Source organism: Natator depressus, chromosome 3 (genome assembly GCF_965152275.1).
Source record: "Natator depressus isolate rNatDep1 chromosome 3, rNatDep2.hap1, whole genome shotgun sequence".
Taxonomy (NCBI): domain Eukaryota; kingdom Metazoa; phylum Chordata; order Testudines; family Cheloniidae; genus Natator; species Natator depressus.
In genome coordinates, this window is record NC_134236.1 from 9,466,312 (window position 1) to 9,487,030 (window position 20,719).

General features: G+C 40.6%; 1 protein-coding gene across 4 annotated transcripts in view; it reads right to left on the reverse strand.

Moving 5' to 3' along the window:
- ELP3 (elongator acetyltransferase complex subunit 3) overlaps positions 1-20,719 on the reverse strand; it is a 150,192-nt gene that overhangs the window by 76,780 nt on the left and 52,693 nt on the right. For 3 of the 4 annotated variants that reach the window (XM_074947394.1, XM_074947395.1, XM_074947396.1), the window contains 2 exons: positions 14,913-15,074; positions 12,428-12,554 (listed from right to left, as the gene is read on the reverse strand). In XM_074947394.1, the coding sequence (XP_074803495.1) occupies positions 12,428-12,554; positions 14,913-15,074 (289 nt within the window). Of the gene's footprint in view, positions 1-11,003; positions 11,151-12,427; positions 12,555-14,912; positions 15,075-20,719 lie in introns of those variants that run through there. The other variant, XM_074947397.1, reaches the window with a different exon arrangement.

A 20,719-nucleotide genomic window follows, 5' to 3' on the forward strand; every position in this document is an offset into this window, starting at 1 on the left:
ATCACGTCCCTCGATCTGCTCGCTATGCCCCTACTTATACATCCCAAAATGCCATTGGCCTTCTTGGCAACAAGGGCACACTGTTGACTCATATCCAGCTTCTTGTCCACTGTAACCCCTAGGTCCTTTTCCGCAGAACTGCTGCCTAGCCATTCGGTCCCTAGTCTGTAGCGGTGCATTGGATTCTTCCATCCTAAGTGCAGGACCCTGCACTTATCCTTATTGAACCTCATCTGGTTTCTTTTGGCCCAATCCTCCAATTTGTCTAGGTCCCTCTGTATCCTATCCCTGCCGTCCAGCGTATCTACCACTCCTCCCAGTTTAGTATCATCCGCAAATTTGCTGAGAGTGCAATCCACATCATCCTCCAGATCATTTATGAAGATATTGAACAAAACCGGCCCCAGGACCGATCCCTGGGGCACTCCACTTGACACCGGCTGCCAACTAGACATGGAGCCATTGATCACTACCCGTTGAGCCCGACAATCTAGCCAGCTTTCTACCCACCTTATAGTGCATTCATCCAGTCCATACTTCTTTAACTTGCTGACAAGAATACTGTGGGAGACCGTGTCAAAAGCTTTGCTAAAGTCAAGAAACAATACATCCACTGCTTTCCCTTCATCCACAGAATCAGTAATCTCATCATAGAAGGCGATTAGATTAGTCAGGCATGACCTTCCCTTGGTGAATCCATGCTGACTGTTCCCGATCACTTTCCTCTCCTCTAAGTGCTTCAGGATTGATTCCTTGAGGACCTGCTCTATGATTTTTCCGGGGACTGAGGTGAGGCTGACTGGCCTGTAGTTCCCAGGATCCTCCTTCTTCCCTTTTTTAAAGATTGGCACTACATTAGCCTTTTTCCAGTCATCTGGGACTTCCCCCGTTCGCCACGAGTTTTCAAAGATAATGGCCAATGGCTCTGCAATCACATCTGCCAATTCCTTTAGCACTCTCGGATGCAACTCGTCCGGCCCCATGGACTTGTGCACGTCCAGCTTTTCTAAATAGTCCCTAACCACCTCTTTCTCCACAGAGGGCTGGCCATCTACTCCCCATGTTGCGATGCCCAGCGCAGCAGTCTGGGAGCTGTCCTTGTTAGTGAAGACAGAGGCAAAAAAAGCAATGAGCACATTAGCTTTTTCCACATCCTCTGTCACTAGGTTGCCTCCCTCATTCAGTAAGGTTTTTTTGTTCAATATCTTCATTAATGATCTGGAGGATGGTGTGGATTGCACCCTCAGCAAGTTTGCAGATGACACTAAACTGGGAGGAGAGAAATATACGCTGGAGGGTAGGGATAGGATACAGAGGGACCTAGACAAATTGGAGGATTGGGCCAAAAGAAATCTGATGAGGTTCAACAAGGACAAGTGCAGAGTCCTGCACTTAGGAAGGAAGAATTCCATGCACCGCTACAGACTAGGGACCGAATGGCTAGGCAGCAGTTCTGCAGAAAAGGACCTAGAGGTTACAGTGGACGAGAAGCTGGATATGAGTCAACAGTGTGCCCTTGTTGCCAAGAAGACTAATGGCATTTTGGGATGTATAAGTAGGGGCATTGCCAGCAGACTGAGGGACGTGATCGTTCCCCTCTATTCGACATTGGTGAGGCCTCATCTGGAGTACTGTGTCCAGTTTTGGGCCCCACACTACAAGAAGGATGTGGAAAAATTGGAAAGAGTCCAGCGGAGGACAACAAAAATTATTAGGGGGCTGGAGCACGACTTATGAGGAGAGGCTGAGAGAACTGGGGGATATGATAGCTGATTTCAACTACCTGAAAGGGGGTTCCAAAGAGGATGGATCTAGTCTGTTCTCAGTGGTAGCAGATGACAGAACAAGGAGCAATGGTCTCAAGTTGCAGTTGGGGAGGTTTAGGTTGGATATTAGGAAAAACGTTTTCACTAGGAGGGTGGTGAAGCCCTGGAATACGTTACCTAGGGAGGTGGTGGAATCTCCTTCCTTTGAGGTTTTTAAGGTCAGGCTTGACAAAGCCCTGGCTGGGATGATTTAGCTGGGGATTGGTCCTGCTTTGAGGAGGGGGGTTGGACTAGATGATCTCCTGAGGTCCCTTCCAACCCTGATATTCTATGATTCTAAGTGTGACAAAATCATTTATTTACACTATATATATATTAAAATGTACAACTCAACACAAGGGCCATACAAGGTAGCCAAAATAATATTATTGGAACCTTAATCTTTTGTATTTCCTGACTGATTTTAACCACGAAAGCTTAACGTAGCAATAGCACAGCTTTCTACATGGATATCATATTATGGATTGTGTGCCTATGGACAGCGCTTCACCCACCATACAGCAGACTAAGTCAGGTTTAAAATTCCTTCTACTGATTCAGCTATTCTCTTAATGTATATCAACAGATAGGGGGCCTGTACTTTAGAGGAAGATGGAGTTACTTCCAGTGCCACATGTGTGTAGCCATGGAGAATATAGCTTTTTTTTTTTGGTCAAAGTATTCTCAGAGTTGCAGCAGATACCCACTGAGCACATGCAAGTTGATTTACGTACAGACATTGGGGGTTACATGCACACAACATGGCCAGATGAAAAAGTGTGCGCACACACTAGCTCTACATCTAGGATTTCATTTATAAAGAAACAGAAACTCAATTACCCCAGAAAAAAAGGTTCTAAAAATACCTACTTCCTTAGTGTCAATAGACTTAACAAAAATTACCATTATATTGTTCATAGTTCATGACTGCAATTATTTGCAATTTGCAGTGATCACTATTTCTGAAGTTTACTAAGTCTTTGAATAAAGCTCCAGTAACTATTTTTGAAAGACAGGTCATTAAACACCTTCTGTTCTGTCTTTGAAGATGTGTGCATGGAAGAGAGACAAAAACCTTTCAGCTGTAATGTGTACCACCTGCCAAGAATGTTTCAATGTAGGGATGTTTAGTACAATTTAAAAAGGAAACCTTTTTCCCTACCAAAAGTTTTAGAACCTACAGTTAACGCACCAGTAATCCAAGTCCCCAAAACAATAAAATCAAAGTTTATTAGCTGGTTTAGCAATCTTTTATTAATTGTGTCAAGGCTTCTGATGGAGATCTATATTCTTTTTAGGGCTGTCAAATTATTAAAAAAAATTAAAACGCAAGATTTTTTTTAAATCTCAATTATTCAGAGTTTTAATCACACTGTTAAACAATAATAGAATACCATTTATTATATACTTTGGGATGTTCTCTACATTTTCAAATATATTAATTTCAATTACAACACAGAATACAAAGTGTACACTGTACACTTTATACTATTATTATTACAAATATTTGCACTGTAAAAAATAAAATAGTATTTTTCATTTCACCTCAAATACTGCAGTTCAATCTCTTTATCATGAAATGCAACTTCCAAATGTAGAATTTTGTTTTATATACCTGCACTCAAAAATAAACAATGTAAAACTTTAGAGCCTACAAGTCCACTCAGTCCTACTTTTTGTTCAGCCAAGCACTAAGGCAAAACAAGTTTTGTTTACATGTGCAGAAGATACTGCTGCCCGCTTATTTATAATGTCACCTGAAAGTGAGAACAAGCATTTGCATGGCTCTGTTGTAGCCAGCATTGCAAGGTATTTACGTGCCATATATACAAAACATTTGTATGCCCCTTCATGCTTCGACCACCATTCCAGAGGACATGCATCCATGCTATGACAAGTTCTGCTCGATAACTATCCAAAACTGTGCAGACTGATGCATGTTCATTTTCATCATCTGAGTCAGCTGCCACCAACAGATTTTCTTTTGGTGGTTTGAATTCTGTTGGTTTTGCCTTGGAGCGCTGGTCTTTTAAGACTTCTGAAAACATGTTCCACACCTCGGCCCTCTCAGATTTTGGAAGGCACTTCAGATTCTTAAACCTTGGGTTGAGTGCTGTAGCTATCTTTAGAAATCTCACATTGGTACCTTCTTTGCATTTGTCAAATCTGCAGGAGAAGTGTTCTTAAATCGAACATGTGTTGGGTCAAGACTGCCATAACATGAACTATATGGCAGCATGTGGGTAAAACCACAGAGCAGGAGACATACTGAACTCCTTGGGAGAGAACTGTAACAAATTTGATTAACGCATTTTTTTTAAACGAGCATCATCAGTATGGAAGCATATCCTCTGGAATCGTGGCCAAAGCATGAAGAGGCATACGAATGTTTAGCATATCTGGCACATAAATACCTTGCGACGCCGGCCATAAAAATGCCACATGAATGCCTGTTCTCACTTTCCGGTGACATTGTAAATAAGAAGCAGGCAGTCTTATCTCCCCTCAATGCAAACAAACTTGTTTGTCTTAGTTATTGACTGAACAAGAAGTAGGACTGAGTGGACTTGTAGGCTCCAAAGTTTTACATTGTTTTGTTTTTGAGTGCAGTTATGTAACAAAAATAATCTGTATTTGTAAATTGCACTTTCACAATAGAGAGATTGAATGACAGAACTTGTCTGAGGTGAACTAAAAAATACTATTTCTTTTGGTGACAGGGTCAGGTCAGATGGCTACAAAAGAGTGGTCAAAGGTAGATACATTAGTTCCAGGTTAAGCAGGTCTCTTTTCCCTGGGTAAACTAACAGGGACTATTCCAGAACACTCATGAATTTTCTAGAACTAATTAAGGCAGGCAGGCTAATTAGGCTGCTAGAATTAATTAAGGCTAATCAGGACACCTGGTTTAAAAAGGCTCTCACTCCAGTTAGTGAGGTGCACACAAGGAGCTGAGAGCGAGAGGGTGTGCTGCTGGAGGACTGAGGAGTACAAACGCTATCTGGCATCAAGAGGAAGGTCCTGTGGTGAGGATACAGAAGGTGTTGGGAGGAGGCCATGGGGAAGTAGCCCCAAGGAGTTGTAGCTGTCACACAGGTGTTACACAAAACACTATAGACAGCTGTGATCCACAGGGCCCTGGGCTGGAACCTGGAGTAGAGGGTGGGTCCGGGTTCCCCCCACCCCCTCAACTCCCTATTGGATACAGGAGGAGTTGACTTGGACTGTGGGTCCCACCAGAGGGGAAGATCCCTGGCCTGTCCCCTGAACCACTAGGTGGACGAGCAGAGACTGCGGGGATTGTTCTCCTTCCTTTTCCCCATGCTGGCCAGTGATGAGGTTATCTGAGCGAACAGCAGATTTGAGCCACGAAACTGAGGGCTACTGTGACTCTCTGAGGCGAGCAAAATTCGCCAATAAGTGCAGGACCCACCAAGGAAGAGGAGGAACTTTGTCACATTTTGTTTATATTTTTTACAGAGCAAATACTTCTAATCTAAGATAATATAAAGCATTGTACACTTTGTATTCTGTGTTGCAAGTGAAATACATATATTTGAAAATGTAGAAAAACATCCAAAAATATTTATAATTTTCAATTGGTATTCTATTATTAACAGTGTGATTAATCACGATTTTTTTAATCAAGGTAATTTGTTTTGAGTTAATTGCCCGAGTTAACTGCAATTAATTGAGAGCCCTAATACTTTTAATTATTTATGAATTTCAGGTACCTTGTGGGAACTGTAAGCTCTTTGGAAAAAATAATTAGAAGTTTGTCTGCAGCTAAAAAGTTATATAATTGAATTTCACAGGATAATCATATACCTCCCACCACATTACTTGGGATTAACTCCTCTTCTCTCTTCAGTGGTGGAAGCACCACAAAACATCTGTACTACATCAGACCGCTAGCCTACGGCACAATTCAACCACAGAACATAAAAGCATCAAGTGGAAAGATAAAATATAATGTTAAAATGGGAATATATCTGCAGATTGTTTGCAGAAAAGTTCCATTAGGAAAGGAAGTTTAACTTGCACATCTCTGTAATATACATCAGGCAACGACATTTTAAGAGCCTGAGAACATACTTACAATGGCTGCCTTTTGTTTAGTTCCATAAAATTATACTAGCTGAACTACAATTAGTCATATTAGTTCGGACAGAGTCTGCTAAATTACAGTCAGTTTCTACTCAGTAGCTCACAAAACAGCAGAATGAGAAATTCCCAGAAATACAATTCCGAATACTTCAGACTCCTAAATCTTTTGCTTAAACCTTAAGTTCTGTTCAGTATAGGTGCTGGCAAGTGTGATTCATGATTCCCCCATTCATTTACCCCTCCTATCAACTCATCTCTCTTGTGCTACAAAGGAGAAGCTGAGTGTTTAATCGCATTCCACAGAATGAGGTGTCTGCTCTGGTAAGAAGCCCATTTATTCCTGCTGACTGCTTGCTTTATTCCAGCTATTATTCTAATTATTGTACCAGTCCCACTGCTAGGGTAGGCTCTGGGGGTTGTTGGTCTTAGCTATTACATTTACACTTGCCAACAAGAACAACCAGAGTGTGTATATCTCCTGGAATTCCTGGCATGATGACATGGATGTGATGAGAGGAAAACAGGATCACTCTTAAAATTATTCACATTATGCAGTGGGGGGAAAAGAACAAACAAAAAGTGTTTGTAGTAGTATTTTATTAACATATTCTGGTGACAGGCACCAGTATAAGAACCTGGATAGAAAATGAGAAAAAGAAATGAAGGAAAAATAAGTCTTGTATATCATTCTTGTCTAAAAAACATTTTAAAGATATTACAGTTTGCCATAGTGGGAAAAAAAGGCAAAAAGCCAGAGCCTTCCCAGTTTAGTCAATGCATTCACGTTAAAATAGAAAATATTCAGAAATTCTTCAGGAAAACAGTTTGTCTCACAAGAAAATGGGAATACTGAGATATACTTTTAAAACCACCACCACACAGGTGTTTAAAATATAAAGGCCTCCAGATTACTGGCTGAGAACGATGGGCAACACTTCAAAAGAAGGAAACACTGGTGGAATAGTAGGGATAGTTGGGGCGTTATACTTACAAGTATAATTACCAGCTCAAATTGCAGAAACATCCAATATCCTTAATTCACCACTGGGACTACCAGTAACTCATTACTTTCCTAGGAGAAGTTACTATAGTTAATACCTCCATTGGTGACACGAGCAAGGTGCTTAGATATCCTCCTGAAGGCATGTTCATTGTTCCTCTTTCAGTCACTGGGAAATGGAGGTTACTCACCTTTAACGGGAGATTCTTCTAAAATTGTGGTCCCTGTCTATATCCCACGTGTGGGTACGCATGCGTGCCATGTGTTTAATCTGGAATTTTTCAAATGACGTGTCTGCTGGCCTGAATATGCATCATAGCTATCCTTGCGCTCCGAACTGAAGGGTGGTGAGGGCCAACACCTCTCCAGTCTCTATTCTTACCGCAGACCAAACAATCTACAGCAGACGGGACAGAGGACAGGTAGTGGAATACAGACAGGGACCACACGCCTCAAAGAACCTCCAGTTATAGATTAGGAACCTCCAGGTCTTCTTCAAGTGATGGTCCCTACGTGCATCCACACATGGGAGAGTAACAAGCAGCACTCAAACAGGCATGAGTGCAAGGACAGAGACATGTTAGCTGAATGTAATACTGTTGTCCCACAGCTTTATTTGTAGTGGAAGACAGCATATGGTGTGTCTGCCATGAGTGACTCTAGCTCACTGTCTCTTCTGGCTGATACTATAGCTATTAGAAGGCCATCTTCATAGACAGATGGGCCATAGAGCATGTGACTAGAGGAGATCCTTCCATGACATTAGAAGGGCATCTCCCATTGAGCCCTTTTCCAGGGCTGCTCTGGAGCAGTACTGGGAAAGTTGCTTGTTTGCCTGAGAGGTAAAAAGGTCCAAGGCCAGCTCTCCTTACTGGGCAAAGATGTTGAGAGCTGAATTATGAATCTCCCATTCGTGGAAAAACATCTGCTTAGGCTGCTTGCTAGGGAGTTCTGCGGCACTGGTGAGTATGCTGTTGATAGGGTTATGCGTTGGCTGATGCACCCATTTCAGAGCGTGACTGCCTCCATGCAAAGAGGTAAGAGTCTCATTCAATCCTGCTTCTTTATACAAAATACAATTGTCATGTGGTCTGACATTATTTGGACATGTCTGGATCAGCTGAGTGGGAGGAAGACATGAGGCTTGACGGACTGTCCTGAGTTCTAGTAAACTGATGTCCATTCTGAACTCCTGCAGGTCCAGATGCCATGTGCTGTACAGTCGCCCACGTGAGTTCCCCAAGCTAAGAGGGAGGATGTCACACTGTCTAGAGTAGCTCACAACTGAGTGTGCCAATCTCAGGTCAGATGGTCAGAAAACAGGGCAGACACCTCAAACTGGTAGTATATTCTATAATCAGATTTCACCAAGCCAGTAACAGATGTGTACTCTGGGATTACTGTATTAGTCTTACCACGGAGTCAGAATCAGTCCCCTTAGGCTCTCAAGTGCATCTTGCCACCCAGACAAACTAGACTTTGTGATGAAAGGTTATTAAAACCAAAAATCACCTCCCATTAGGTTACTCCCAACCCCAAAAGGGTTGGTCATTTATCCCACTCAATGGATACTCTTGTTTTCACACTAAAGATAACACTAACAGCCAATTTCTCTAGTAAACTAACTAAAGGTTTATTAACTAAAGAAAAGAAATGAGTTACTGAGAGGTTAAAGCAGGTAAAATACATTAACAGGTGAGTCAAAGTTTGTAAATCCAATACGATAGCAGAGATGTAATCTCCTAGTTTTCCATAAATTTCTGAGGGTTAGGTATAATAGCTCTTGGGATCTCTGTCTAATCGCTCAGTATTCTACCCTATTGGAATCCATCAGCCCAGAGATACAGGATCATCCCCTCATAGCTATTTTTCCCAGAAAGCAATCTGGCAAGAGTTTCCATCTCAGCATGGGCTCTTCCTTTGTTGACTAAACACAGACTGGGTCTGTGGATTTCCCATTGTCAAACCCAGTGACCTATGCTTTGAAGTTAGCATGCTTCTTCATTTCAAGTTCCATGGCTCCAATCCCATTTGATGGGCAATCCAATTACAGATACATACATAATGCATTTAGTTATGGCAATCCAAACAATTTTTCATTAGTTTTCATGAAGTTTAAACATCAAGTAAATATACCTTTGATCTAGAGTTAATTAAGTACAGGGTATACATAATGTAATGCAATAGTAAACAGGTTATAGGTAAGTGAAGACAAAAATAATATTTCTTTGATATCCACACGCAAGTCAATAGTCCTATGCCTCCAAGCCCACTCAATATCTCATTGATATATTCACACAAGTGAATTGGCGTATGGCTTTGATTTGAGCTAGTATGTCAGCATCACAAAGGTATCAGTAACGATGGTTGCCTTGGGAGTCAGCGTGAGGCAAGGGATCCCCACCTGAATCGTCTCCGGTTTCATCCACCAGACGAGAGAGTCCAAAACTTTGACCGAAACTGTCACCCTGCTGCCCTTCTCTGATGAGTAGTTGTAGAGAAGCCAGGCTGTAAACGATAATGGCAAATGGTGTCACGTGTGCGCATGGGGCCATGTGCCAACGGGGGCAAAACAAGTTCTGATCGATGTCCGGGGTCTGATACGGACTTGGTACATGAGAGAACTAATGGCCTGAAATCTCAAAAGGTAAATATGCTCTTGCTGTGATCAAATCCAATGTTGCCTCTATGAGTGTGTACCTCGTGGGGGTCAGCATGGATTTTTTGTGGTTGATGTAGGCAGCTGGGGGAGGCAGAAACCTGAGCAAAACACAGGTTGCCTACTGGACTTCTTCATAGGAGTTGCTTGTCAGGAGCCAATAGTTGAGGTATGAGAAAACTGTCAATCCCTCTTTTCATCCAAACTGCCACCACTGAAAAAAAAAAATCTTTGTAAAGACCCTAGATGCTGTGGTCAGTCCAAAAGGAAGTACTCTGAATTGGTAATGGTTTTGATCAAAGGGAACTTACGGAGCATCCTGTGGGCTGGGTGAATGACTACAGGAAAGCGTGACTCTCATGTCAAGAGCCGTGAACCCTGTGCCCTCCTATAAGAAGGGAATGACTGATGCCGAGGAAATCATGCCGCATCTAGCTTTTGGATTAACAATTCAGTTGTCATAGGTGGAGAATTGGCTTCCACCCTGCATTCTTCTTGTGGATCAAGAAGTAAGGGGAACAGAATCCCTTCCGTTGATGTTGAGGTAGATCCTTTTCTATGGCTCCCCAGAGAAGATGGGAGTCCACCTCCTGGTGTAGAATGTCCTTGTGAGAGTGGTCCCTGAAAAGGAACCAGGAAGGGGTTCTGTGGATAGGAGTTAGCCTCTGTGAATAACTTCTAGTACCCATATGTCGGTCGTTAGGGCCCTCCAGTTTTTGGAAAATTGAGTAAGGCAGCCTCCAAATATCTGAGGAGGGGAATGAAAAGGCATCAATAAAGAAATGCAGGTCTCGACAGTCTCATTAAAAAACTCTTTGCGTGGGGGTCAGAGTACAAAGTGGCAGGAGATGATGTAGAGGCTGGGTTCCTGGATCTATAAATCCTGTCTCTTACACGGTGGATCCTGAGGACTTTGGTGATAGAATGGCTGAGGAGGTGGTCTCACCTTATACCCAATCTGTATTGTTTTCTCTTGGGGGCAAGTGTATAGATACCAAGTGAGCGTAACGTTTTCCTTGAGTCCTTGAAGGAACGGAGAGACTCATTCATGGTCTTGTGAAGTAGACTGATTGTGTCAAAGAGCAGATCTTAATTGGTAATCTGCATCTCTCATGGGAAACCTGATGATTAAAACCAAGAGTCTCTCCTCATAACAATGACTACAGCCATCCCCCTTCAACACAGTATCTACCGCATCCACCATAACATGGACGGAAGTTTTGGCCATCAATCTGCCCTCATCAACTAAAGCCTGGAAGAAGGTGTTATCCTCAGCAGGAAGTTTGTCTCTAAAATCCATAAATTTAGCATATTTGGCCAGGAGGGCCTGACAGTTCGAGAACTTGAGTTCCTGAACTGGACAGAAGTGGAACTGGAAGGAAGAGGAAGAGAAAACTTTCTCCCTGGAAGGTTGTGCTGCTTGTTTCCCTTATCAGAAGGAGTAGCCTCAGTGTGTTGCTGCTTGGACCCCTCCGTAGCCACATGTACCACCAAGAAGAGAGGCACTGGAAGAGAGAACAAAATCTCCCTCCTCCCACCCCTCACACCTTGGACCAGAACGCTCCTCTCTGCTGACCTCCTGCATAAAAAAAAATTATAGAATTTCACACAATGATTCCTGTATCCAACCCATATATTGTGGTTGAGCTAGAGGCTCTCTTTTAGAAAGAGACATCCATTCTTGATTTAAAGAATTCAAGTGATGAAGAATCTATCACATACCTAGGTAAGCTGCACCGATGTACTTTCTCTTTTTAAAACCTGCACATCTTTTAAGCCTGAATTCATTTATTTTACTGGCTCTTATTATGCCTGTCTGCTAAATTAAAAAGCCCTCTGCTAGCAGAATTCTCCTCCCATGCAGGTACTTATAGACTGATCAAATCACCTCAATCTTCTCTTGGATAAACTGAATTGACTGATTTTCTTTAGTCTCCCACTGGAAGGCAGGTTTTCCAGATGTCAGAATCATTCTTGTAGCTCTTTTCTGAACCCTTTCCAATTCATCAACATCCTTTTTGAAATGTTTACATTACAGCTGGACACAGTATTCCAGGAACAGTGGTAGCAGCTCCTCCATACTTGTACTCAATGTTCTGCTGTTTATGCATCCAATGTATTTGTTCTCTTAGCCAGGACACCACACTGTGAGCTCATGCTCAGTTGGTTATGCACCATGACCACAGAGTCATTATTCTGAGTCACGGCTTTCCAAAAATCCAGTTCACCCCATCCTATAAGTGTGACCTAATATTCTTTGTGCCTAGATGTATGACTTTGCATTTGGCTGTATTAAAACATATGTTGTTCAAGTAAACCCAGTTTTCCATGTGATTCAGATTGCTGTTCCCAACATTATTTACTACTCTGCCAATTTTTGTGTTATCTGCTAACTTGACCAGCAATGATTTTATATTTTCTTTCAAATCTTTGATGAAGACACTGAATAGCACTGGGGCAAAGAAGAAACCCTATATGCTCTGTACACACATACTATTGTGTAACTGCTTTCTAGACAAGATGCTTTTGCTTCCAATATATATACAATTTTAAATCCAAAGAAAGAAAACCACCTTGCAAAAAAGTAAAAGCCTTAATGAATGTCAGAAAGGCAACATTGTGTTTCACCTTCCACAGAGACCTTAGTGATTCAGTCTTTCACAAGGAAGGGATAACATTTTCTGGATGAAGTAGTTCAACAAATCTTCCTCATCCTTCCTCTTCACCTGAATTTTAAAGTACATGTCCTAAAGAAGAAAGTCTGGCCCGTAAGATAACCACTAGCAAAGTCACAAAACAGGAGTGTTAGATCCACTAAGGCAAAACAAAAGCAGGGTTATTTTAAGCCATACTTACAACAAACTGGTCAATATCTCTTTCAAGCCCCATGTTCGGCAAATCAGGCATCATGTGTGCCACCACTTTAAACCCTGCATCCTTGGATACGTGAAATGACTCACACACAGCCTTCACTGTGTGTCCCCTAGAAAGAAGAAAAACTGGTTAAAAAAAACCTACACACCTTCACAAATTGCAATCCTTCCGGTGTGGAACTCACTCCATCTAGATATCCGTCTTAGCCCCCATCCTCACTTACAACCACCACCCCCATCACCAAAGAACTGTTCCCCTTATATTTAGGGCCTTTTCTTTTCCCTCCACCACATAAGATTCCCCTCATTTATATTTTTATGTCTGGTTTTATGACTGTGGTTTTACTTTATTAGTAAAATATTGTGATGTTTTTATAAATCTGTTCTATGGCAAAATTATATGGCACTTTGAGTAGGTTGCGGGGAGGCAAAAGAGAGTCATTTTGTTTCCTTATTAGAGAAGGGATCTGAGCTGCATCAATAACTCAACTACTTGATGCCTGGACTTATCTTTGAATATTCTTCTGCCTTGCGGCAACTGGAAACACTCAAACAGCCCCACTAATGACTCACACTACATAATGGAAAAGTAATTTCCAAACATTTAGCCTAATTGGTTGTAATCTGACATTTAGCTACAAGCAAAATATGAACATTTAAAACAAAAATTCACCCCTACATGCTAAAAGAAGAATAGAAGTAAACTAGAACCACCTTAGGAGAGACTAGCGTGACCGTCAATCAGCTCAAAAATTAGACTTCAATTCATTGTTTTAGAGAGCTGAAGGGATATTTTAAAACATGGAAGTTGTGGGGGGAGGAGATGTCTGCATGAGTGGACTACAATAGAGCACAGAACCTTTTAGGCATATTGCAAGCATCTTCAAAAGTGCCAAAAGCTTTAAAAAGCTAATCTTAAAAAAAAGATTCCTTCTGTATAAAAGAAACAGCTACCTATTACATTCCTCTTCTTCAGGGCCAGCAACAGAAATTCCATTTGCAGTTTCACTGGAAAACTTTCAAAACAGCAGTGACATGCAATTTAGAGATGCTGCAAAAAATCATTTAATCTGATGGACAAAACTGGATGGGAACTAAAAAGCGATCAGAGGTGGATAACAGGGATACTGACTTTGAAAGATCCATCTCTGAGTAGACACAACAGCTGTGAAAGAGTCTGTAGAAAAACAGGGATAAGTGGGCTTGATAAGCTTGAAGACTGTGGCAGAAATCAGCATTAATGAATGTACCTGAGCTAAGAATCAGGTGACATGGCTACTTTTTTTTTTTTTTTTTTTTAAGTACAATACATTGCTATTTACCTTTGTAAAGCTCTGACATCTAAGATTGAAAAGTGCTGTGTAAGGGTTAGTTATTTAGTTACTTGACTGCTTGGTTTGCTCCATAGGCTAAAGTTATTCTTGAACATTACAGCTTTGGTCATCTGGTCAGCCATTGAATCTGGTACTCATGTAGCAATGAAATTCTGGACCTTCATGCATCAGCCACAATAAGACTAATCTTTGGGAGGGAAACTGGCTTCAGACTCAAATGTCAAGTCTCCACAAGAAAATGTCTGACATTTTCAATTACTGCACAATTGTTACCTCTAAGTTTGGTAAAAGGTAGTTTTTTTAAGCCAGTCAAACCATATTCCCATTCCTCTGTAATTACTTATGCCATTGGTTTATTAAAGATCTTAGGTAAATAACTGGTGTGCGGGATAAGGGTGAAGGTAAGCTTTATATAAATCTCCAAAAACACAAGCGTTCTGAAGATAACAGGATCCCCAGTTCTGCAACAGTATGAAGCACATTTCTCCCCAGCAGGTTACGAGAATATGAACCGTAGCATCCTAGGCGCTTTGGCAGTGATTTTGTCGTCACTGATCCAGGGCCACAAAGAAGTTGTCAAGAAGTTCTTACTTGTACACTTCCCAGCCTCTGAAAGTACTGTATATGCAGAATGATCCTGATTCAAGAATCAACAGGTTTAATTTCTGGCTATAAAATAGACTGCAATGAGTGTCGATTATAAACACATACCTGACCTGCCTCACACTCTGTATGTGCCAAGTGCCCTGTCTCTTCTTTAAAATCCTTCAGGAATGACCACCATGACCTAATGCCATACTTCTTGTACATATGGTACCTCTTTAGATTATTTTGTACAGATTTTAATGTACCATGTACCTACTCAAGTCTTTGGATTGTAAATTTCTCAGGACAAGTACTCTGATGTTTGTTTGGACACATCCTACTTACCTTACAAGCGTGCATATATTTATAGAGCTATGAAAGACAGTACCCAGCACTATAAAATACTTACGGAACAGGGACATCAGTATCAAATTGTGCCAGAATTAGGCTGGCACTCTGAAGTATTTGTTTCCAGGCGCCTTATAGAGTACTCCACAAGACAAACAATAAGCAGTCACATTGAGCTTTACTCTGAAATAGTCTTCTCACCTGTTGGTATCTCTGGCCACGTCCTCATAGACACTTTGCACTCCAATCTCCAACCTTGTGCAGCCGTATGACAACATGTCACTCAGGTGTCGCTTCAAGCAGTAATCAGGCCTGGTCTCTATGGTGATCCCAACACACTTTGTAAGGCTTCTTTCTGAGTATCTGAACAAAAACAAGCTCCTTGTTAAGATCACAAAACAGTCCAAAGATTTCCAAGTGTCAACTTTTTACAATTTCCTCTTCAACTAAAACCAGGAAAAAGAGAAACACACTATAGCCTGGCAATCAGAATGGACCCAACACTGTCACAGTGTGACTATACATAGTTATATACATCTACAATAAAGGTTTTACTTATTTTTTATTATTAAAGAAAGTGGAATATCCCTGGCTCACAAGGCTTCTTTCAAACAATACTTGTTGGGAAGAGGAAGATATCCCCTGAACTGATCAAGCCCTTTTGTGGTAGCAGCAGTGAAAAGCGGGGCCTATATAAGAAGGGAAAGTCAAGATGGGAAATAAAAAGATGAGCTGAGTTAGGGGTGCCCTTACACCATAACAGCCAGTCTGACATACCCAGCTAATACTTCTATTCAGGTAATTGAGGTGCATGTTTCTCTGAATTCTACAAAATCTTAGTTTAGTTAAAGCTCTGTATAATCCACTTGTTTCCTGTTCCCAAGGAGCACAATTGAGCTCCAAGAGGCAGTAATGCAGAGTGCAAGAACATGACTTAAAACAGATTTAGTTGGTATGTTTTGATAAGGCCAGATACTTGTAGGCAGTCTATGCAAAAATCCACAGAGCATCTCTCCTCCTCGAACTGAGTAATGCTCTGAGCTTCATTTACATCTGACATTGCTCAGGGGAGCCTCATTTCAACTCTTTTTCTTTATGGGACTAGATGCACAACACTGACTCAATGACATATGGTGTTACAAAAATCCTCCGTCAAGAGAATAATATTAAGTTACTGCAAAGCTTAATTCAGTGGCTTGGGGCACAGGATAAAAATAAAAAGTAACATTACTATTGATACTTAGATAAAAACTGTCAGACATTAGGAAAATGTTGTCTTAAAAACCCACTGTGAAATGTATTCTGATTTGTAAGAATTAAAAAGAAAAAAAATCTTGGCCTTGTTTACAAATAACTAATAGTCCCATATCAAAGGGCATATATGCATATTAAGGAATAAGCCACCTTCAGTATTCTGTAAAAATAAAAAGGGAGCAGCAGAAAGGAATCAAAAATTATTTTTCTCCCTTGAAGCAAATTCATAGCAAAGTTATGAACTGCTGAATATAATGAACACCAGAAGACTCCTAACTACAGTGGTTACAAAAATACTGTTATGATTCCAGTGCAGCATGATAGCTAATGAAACTGTCTTGCTGAACTCCTCATATGCTATAAATAAAAGTGTGGCTGAGTTAAAATAGTGAAAAAAAATAAAATGGATATTATAGTATCAAAGAGGGCAATCCCAGGGATTAAAACCAGGGAGATGTTTAATACAGCAGTTTCAGGATTCATAACTGGCAATGCCTACATCAGAATTTTGAATATCAACACACCTTTCAAATCATCTGGTTAGCTCCCCGTCCCCTAATTTCCAAGATCCCTCCCAGAACAGTATCACCGTTCTTCTGGAAAAGGACTAGCTGAATTTTCTTGGTCAGTGTCAGTTTTCACTGGCTGGAATCTTACGCTACAAATGCCAGCCATTGCCAATTCATAGCCAAGGACTAAAATCATACTTTTCCCAACAAACCTCTCTGGGACTGCACATGTTTTATGTCCAGAAGGAATGAAAGACAGTGACAACAACATGCATGGAAGGAAAGGACTAATACTGGTCAGTGCCTGTGCTCTATGTTTAGCAGCTTTCTATTTCTACAATAGAATTATGCTGATCAGCCAAGCATCTGGCTACAATGTCTCTTGTATATATAAGTAACTATTCTATGAAGATTTAAAAAAACAAAAACAAAACAAAAACAATGCTCATACTGAGCAGGCCATTTTAAAACAAGAATCATTCATTGATACTGCAGTTTTTATTTGTTAATTTGCAAGGAGAAACAGAAGGCAGAAGTGTATGCCACTCAGCATTCTACTGCAAATAATTTTACTAAAAACTCTTGCTCATTATTCCCTGAAACATGCAGACGCAAGGGAAATAAGAATGCTAGAGAGAGAAGAGGTTTTTCTCCTCCCATTAAGGTGAGAAATTAAAACAAAGTAAGAGAACAATAGGATATTTTAGCATCACTCCTGTTTGCAAAAGGATAAATCTATTTCACTTTGAACTTAACATTTAATTAAAGAGTGTCACAAAACTTGTAAAGTTATAAAGGGAAATTGACATCTTTACAGCCACTTACAAGGCAGCTGAGATCTCCCCTCAATCAACCTCACTGTCTCCCTTTTGAACTAATAGTTACCTTTGATTCATCATAAGCTTTCGTGAGCTACAGCTCACTTCATCACGAAAGCTTATGCTCAAATAAATTGGTTAGTCTCTAAGGTGCCACAAGTACTCCTTTTCTTTTTGCGAATACAGACTAACACGGCTGTTACTCTGAAACCTTTGATTCATCAACTACTTCCTAGAACTGTTTCATTGGAAAAGTACAGCACTGGTTGACGGACAGGAGCATCAGAGCATCAAGGGCTAGGTAATTTTACAGCCAATAACATTTGTAGTTATATGTGCCAAGAGAGAGGTAATCAAATCCCAAGCATCATGTTACAGGCTGATCTGGTGTATTGTGCTTTACTTTGTCTTCCTTAAAAAAAGATCAGGTATAAGCTACTGTCAAAGGCATGACAGTGACTTGATGGAACACTGGTCTAATCTGGTATGGTAAATTCTACAGCAGATGCAAGTGTCTGCCATGTCTCCAATCTATTGTGAGCTGCCATAAATAAAAAGAGTAGAGGGAAGTATCTTTTCAACCCTGCAAACCCAGACAAAAGATTACTAAGTTTCAAAATACACAGAAAAACAACAAAACCTCAGATAATCATGGGAGGATCAATTAATATAAAGTTGATGCATAGCTATTACGCCAGACACATCAGAAGTCATCAAGAAACAGAAAATAAGTTGACAGAGTCACACTAAGAACTACAAAAGATTATAATGTAATGGAAACCAAACACATCTACAAGAAGAATGGAAATTGACCCGCGTGAACATGGTTTAAAGTCATGCTACATTTATATACCCCTTTTACTGTACAGAAGGTGTTGCCAAAGGACACCAATAACTTGAAGAATTACACTTCTCACTGAAAGTTCTGTACCCACGAGTTAACTGCAACACCTAGAGTTGCAGAAAAGGAAAACAGTTAACTTTTAATTATTTTTCAATTTCTTTTATGCATTTGACAGCAATTGGTGTTGTGTCTCCATTGCTGAAAAGACTCTTATAAAACTGTAGGCCTAACTTGACGTGAGTAACTTGACATAAGACAGACCTAATTTCTCAGTAAGCATGACTGGGAAGATGAATGGAAGACTAAGTTTTAAATAAGCATGTAACAGGCATTATTCTGGAGTCAGTCTAGCTAAGATAAGCAGAATACTTGGTACTAGGGATAATGGACAAAATAAACCTGGAATGTAGAGATCAGTTTATACATGAACAGCACATGGACAGAGCATGCTGTACAGCAGGGGTTCTCAAACTGGGGTTCGGGACCCCTCAGGGTGTCACGAGGTTATGACATGGGGAGTCGTGAGCTGTCAGCCTCAACCACAAACCCCGCTTTGCCTCTAGCATTTATAATAGTGTTAAATATATATATAAAAAAGTGTTTTTAATTCATAAGAGGGGGTCACATTCAGAGGCTTGCTATGTGAAAGAGGTCACCAGTAAAAAAGTTTGAGAGCCACTGCTGTACAGGGACTGGTTCCAGAGACATAAATAAGCGAGTCACAAAGCACGTGATGCAACGTATAGTCAGGAATGAAGAGGTTAGTAAACATGTACATAAGGAAAAAAGTGTCGCTGTGTAACTTTAGATTTGTGATGTACCTTGCATCCAGCCCATGTTCAAGCCTGGCCAGCTTGACCATAGTGTTGCTGTATGCCAAATAAAGGTATCCGAGTGACGAATTCTGGAATCTAACTGAGTTTTTGAGTACCAAGTGGAAAAGGGTTTCATGGGACGCCAACAAAAACCATGTACTGTGGAGCACAGAAACCCTTCTAAAAAGAAAAGGTGAGGAATTGAAAAAAAATCAGGACATACTGTCTTAATGGTTCTCTGTCAGATACTAGATTTTTTTTAAATTAGTCAATATTAAAACAAGTTGGCAGTATTTCTATTTCAAAGTACAGTCAATGCATCAGAGCATTCACCTAGCTAGTAATCATGAGAAAGAAAGGATGGTCAGATTTATGCTCTGTGGTAAGGAGTTTAATGATCAACTATTTATTCTTCTAGGAGCCCATGACTGCTTTGCTATTCAGTTTATGCAAGAGAAGGTTAAAAGGTGACCTCATCTTTGGTCCATAAATACCTAAGCAGGGAGACAATTTGATAGCAAAGGATTCTAATTTAGCAGACAAAGACAGAAGAAGATCCAATGGCTGGAAGCTGAAACTAGAGAACTTCAAATTCCTAAGGCACAATTTTGTAACAATGAGGTTAAGTGACGACCACTGGAAAAACTTAATAGAGAAGGCCAGAAATGACCACTGATCACCTCCTATATTAATACAGGTCATAAGATTTCACCGACTTAATTCCTGATGGAACCAGAACATATCTTTTAGAAAAAGCATCCAATCTAAATTTAAGGCTATCCAGTGGTGGAGAATCCACCATGACCACTGGTAAATTGTTCCAATGGTTAATTACTCTCACCGTTAAAAAATTTACACATTACTTCCAGTCAATTTGTCTAGCTTCAACTTCCAGCCATTGGATTGTGTTATACCCTTCTCTGCTAGGTTGAAGAGTCTTCTTAACAGATTTCTGTTCCTCATGTAGGTACTTATAGACTGTGATCAAGTCACCATTTAACCTTTCTTTGATAACCTAAATAGATTGAAAAGGAATACTTGTGGCACCTTAGAGACTAACCAATTTAGTCTCTAAGGTGCCACAAGTACTCCTTTTCTTTTTGCGGATACAGACTAACACGGCTGCTACTCTGAAACCTGTCATTAAATAGATTGAGTTCCTTGAGTCTTCCACTACAAGACATGTTTTCGAACCTTTTAATCATTTTCGTGGCTCTTCTCCAAATCCTCAGATTTATCAGCATCCTTCTTGAATTGTATCCAGACAGTATTCCAGCAGTGGGAGCACCAGTACCAAATACAGAAGTAAAATAACCTCTTTACTCCTACTCAAGATTCCCCTGTTTATGCATCTAAGGATCACAGCCCTTTTGGCCACAGCACTGCACTAGGAACTGGTGTTCAGTTGGTTATCCACCATGAACCCCCGAGCCCTTTTCCAGGATAGAGACCTCCACCCGATCAACATGGCCAGCGTTCTTTGTTCCTAAATGTGTGACTTTTTAAAAGATATGCTCTAAAGTTATGGACTTGATGCAAGAACCACTGAGGGAAATTCTACATTCTGTGTTAGGCATATCTCCTATTTTATTAACTAAATGGGGATTGAGTCCATAAAAATCAAAAAGATAATAAAATTGAACATCTCAAAATTACAGTAGGTATGGTACGTACGTGCAATATAGTGCACTGCCTCGCTTTCTTCTTGTCTTTCAAAACACTGTGATTTCCAGTGTATGAAAGGCATAGGAACACAAAAGGGTGTTGG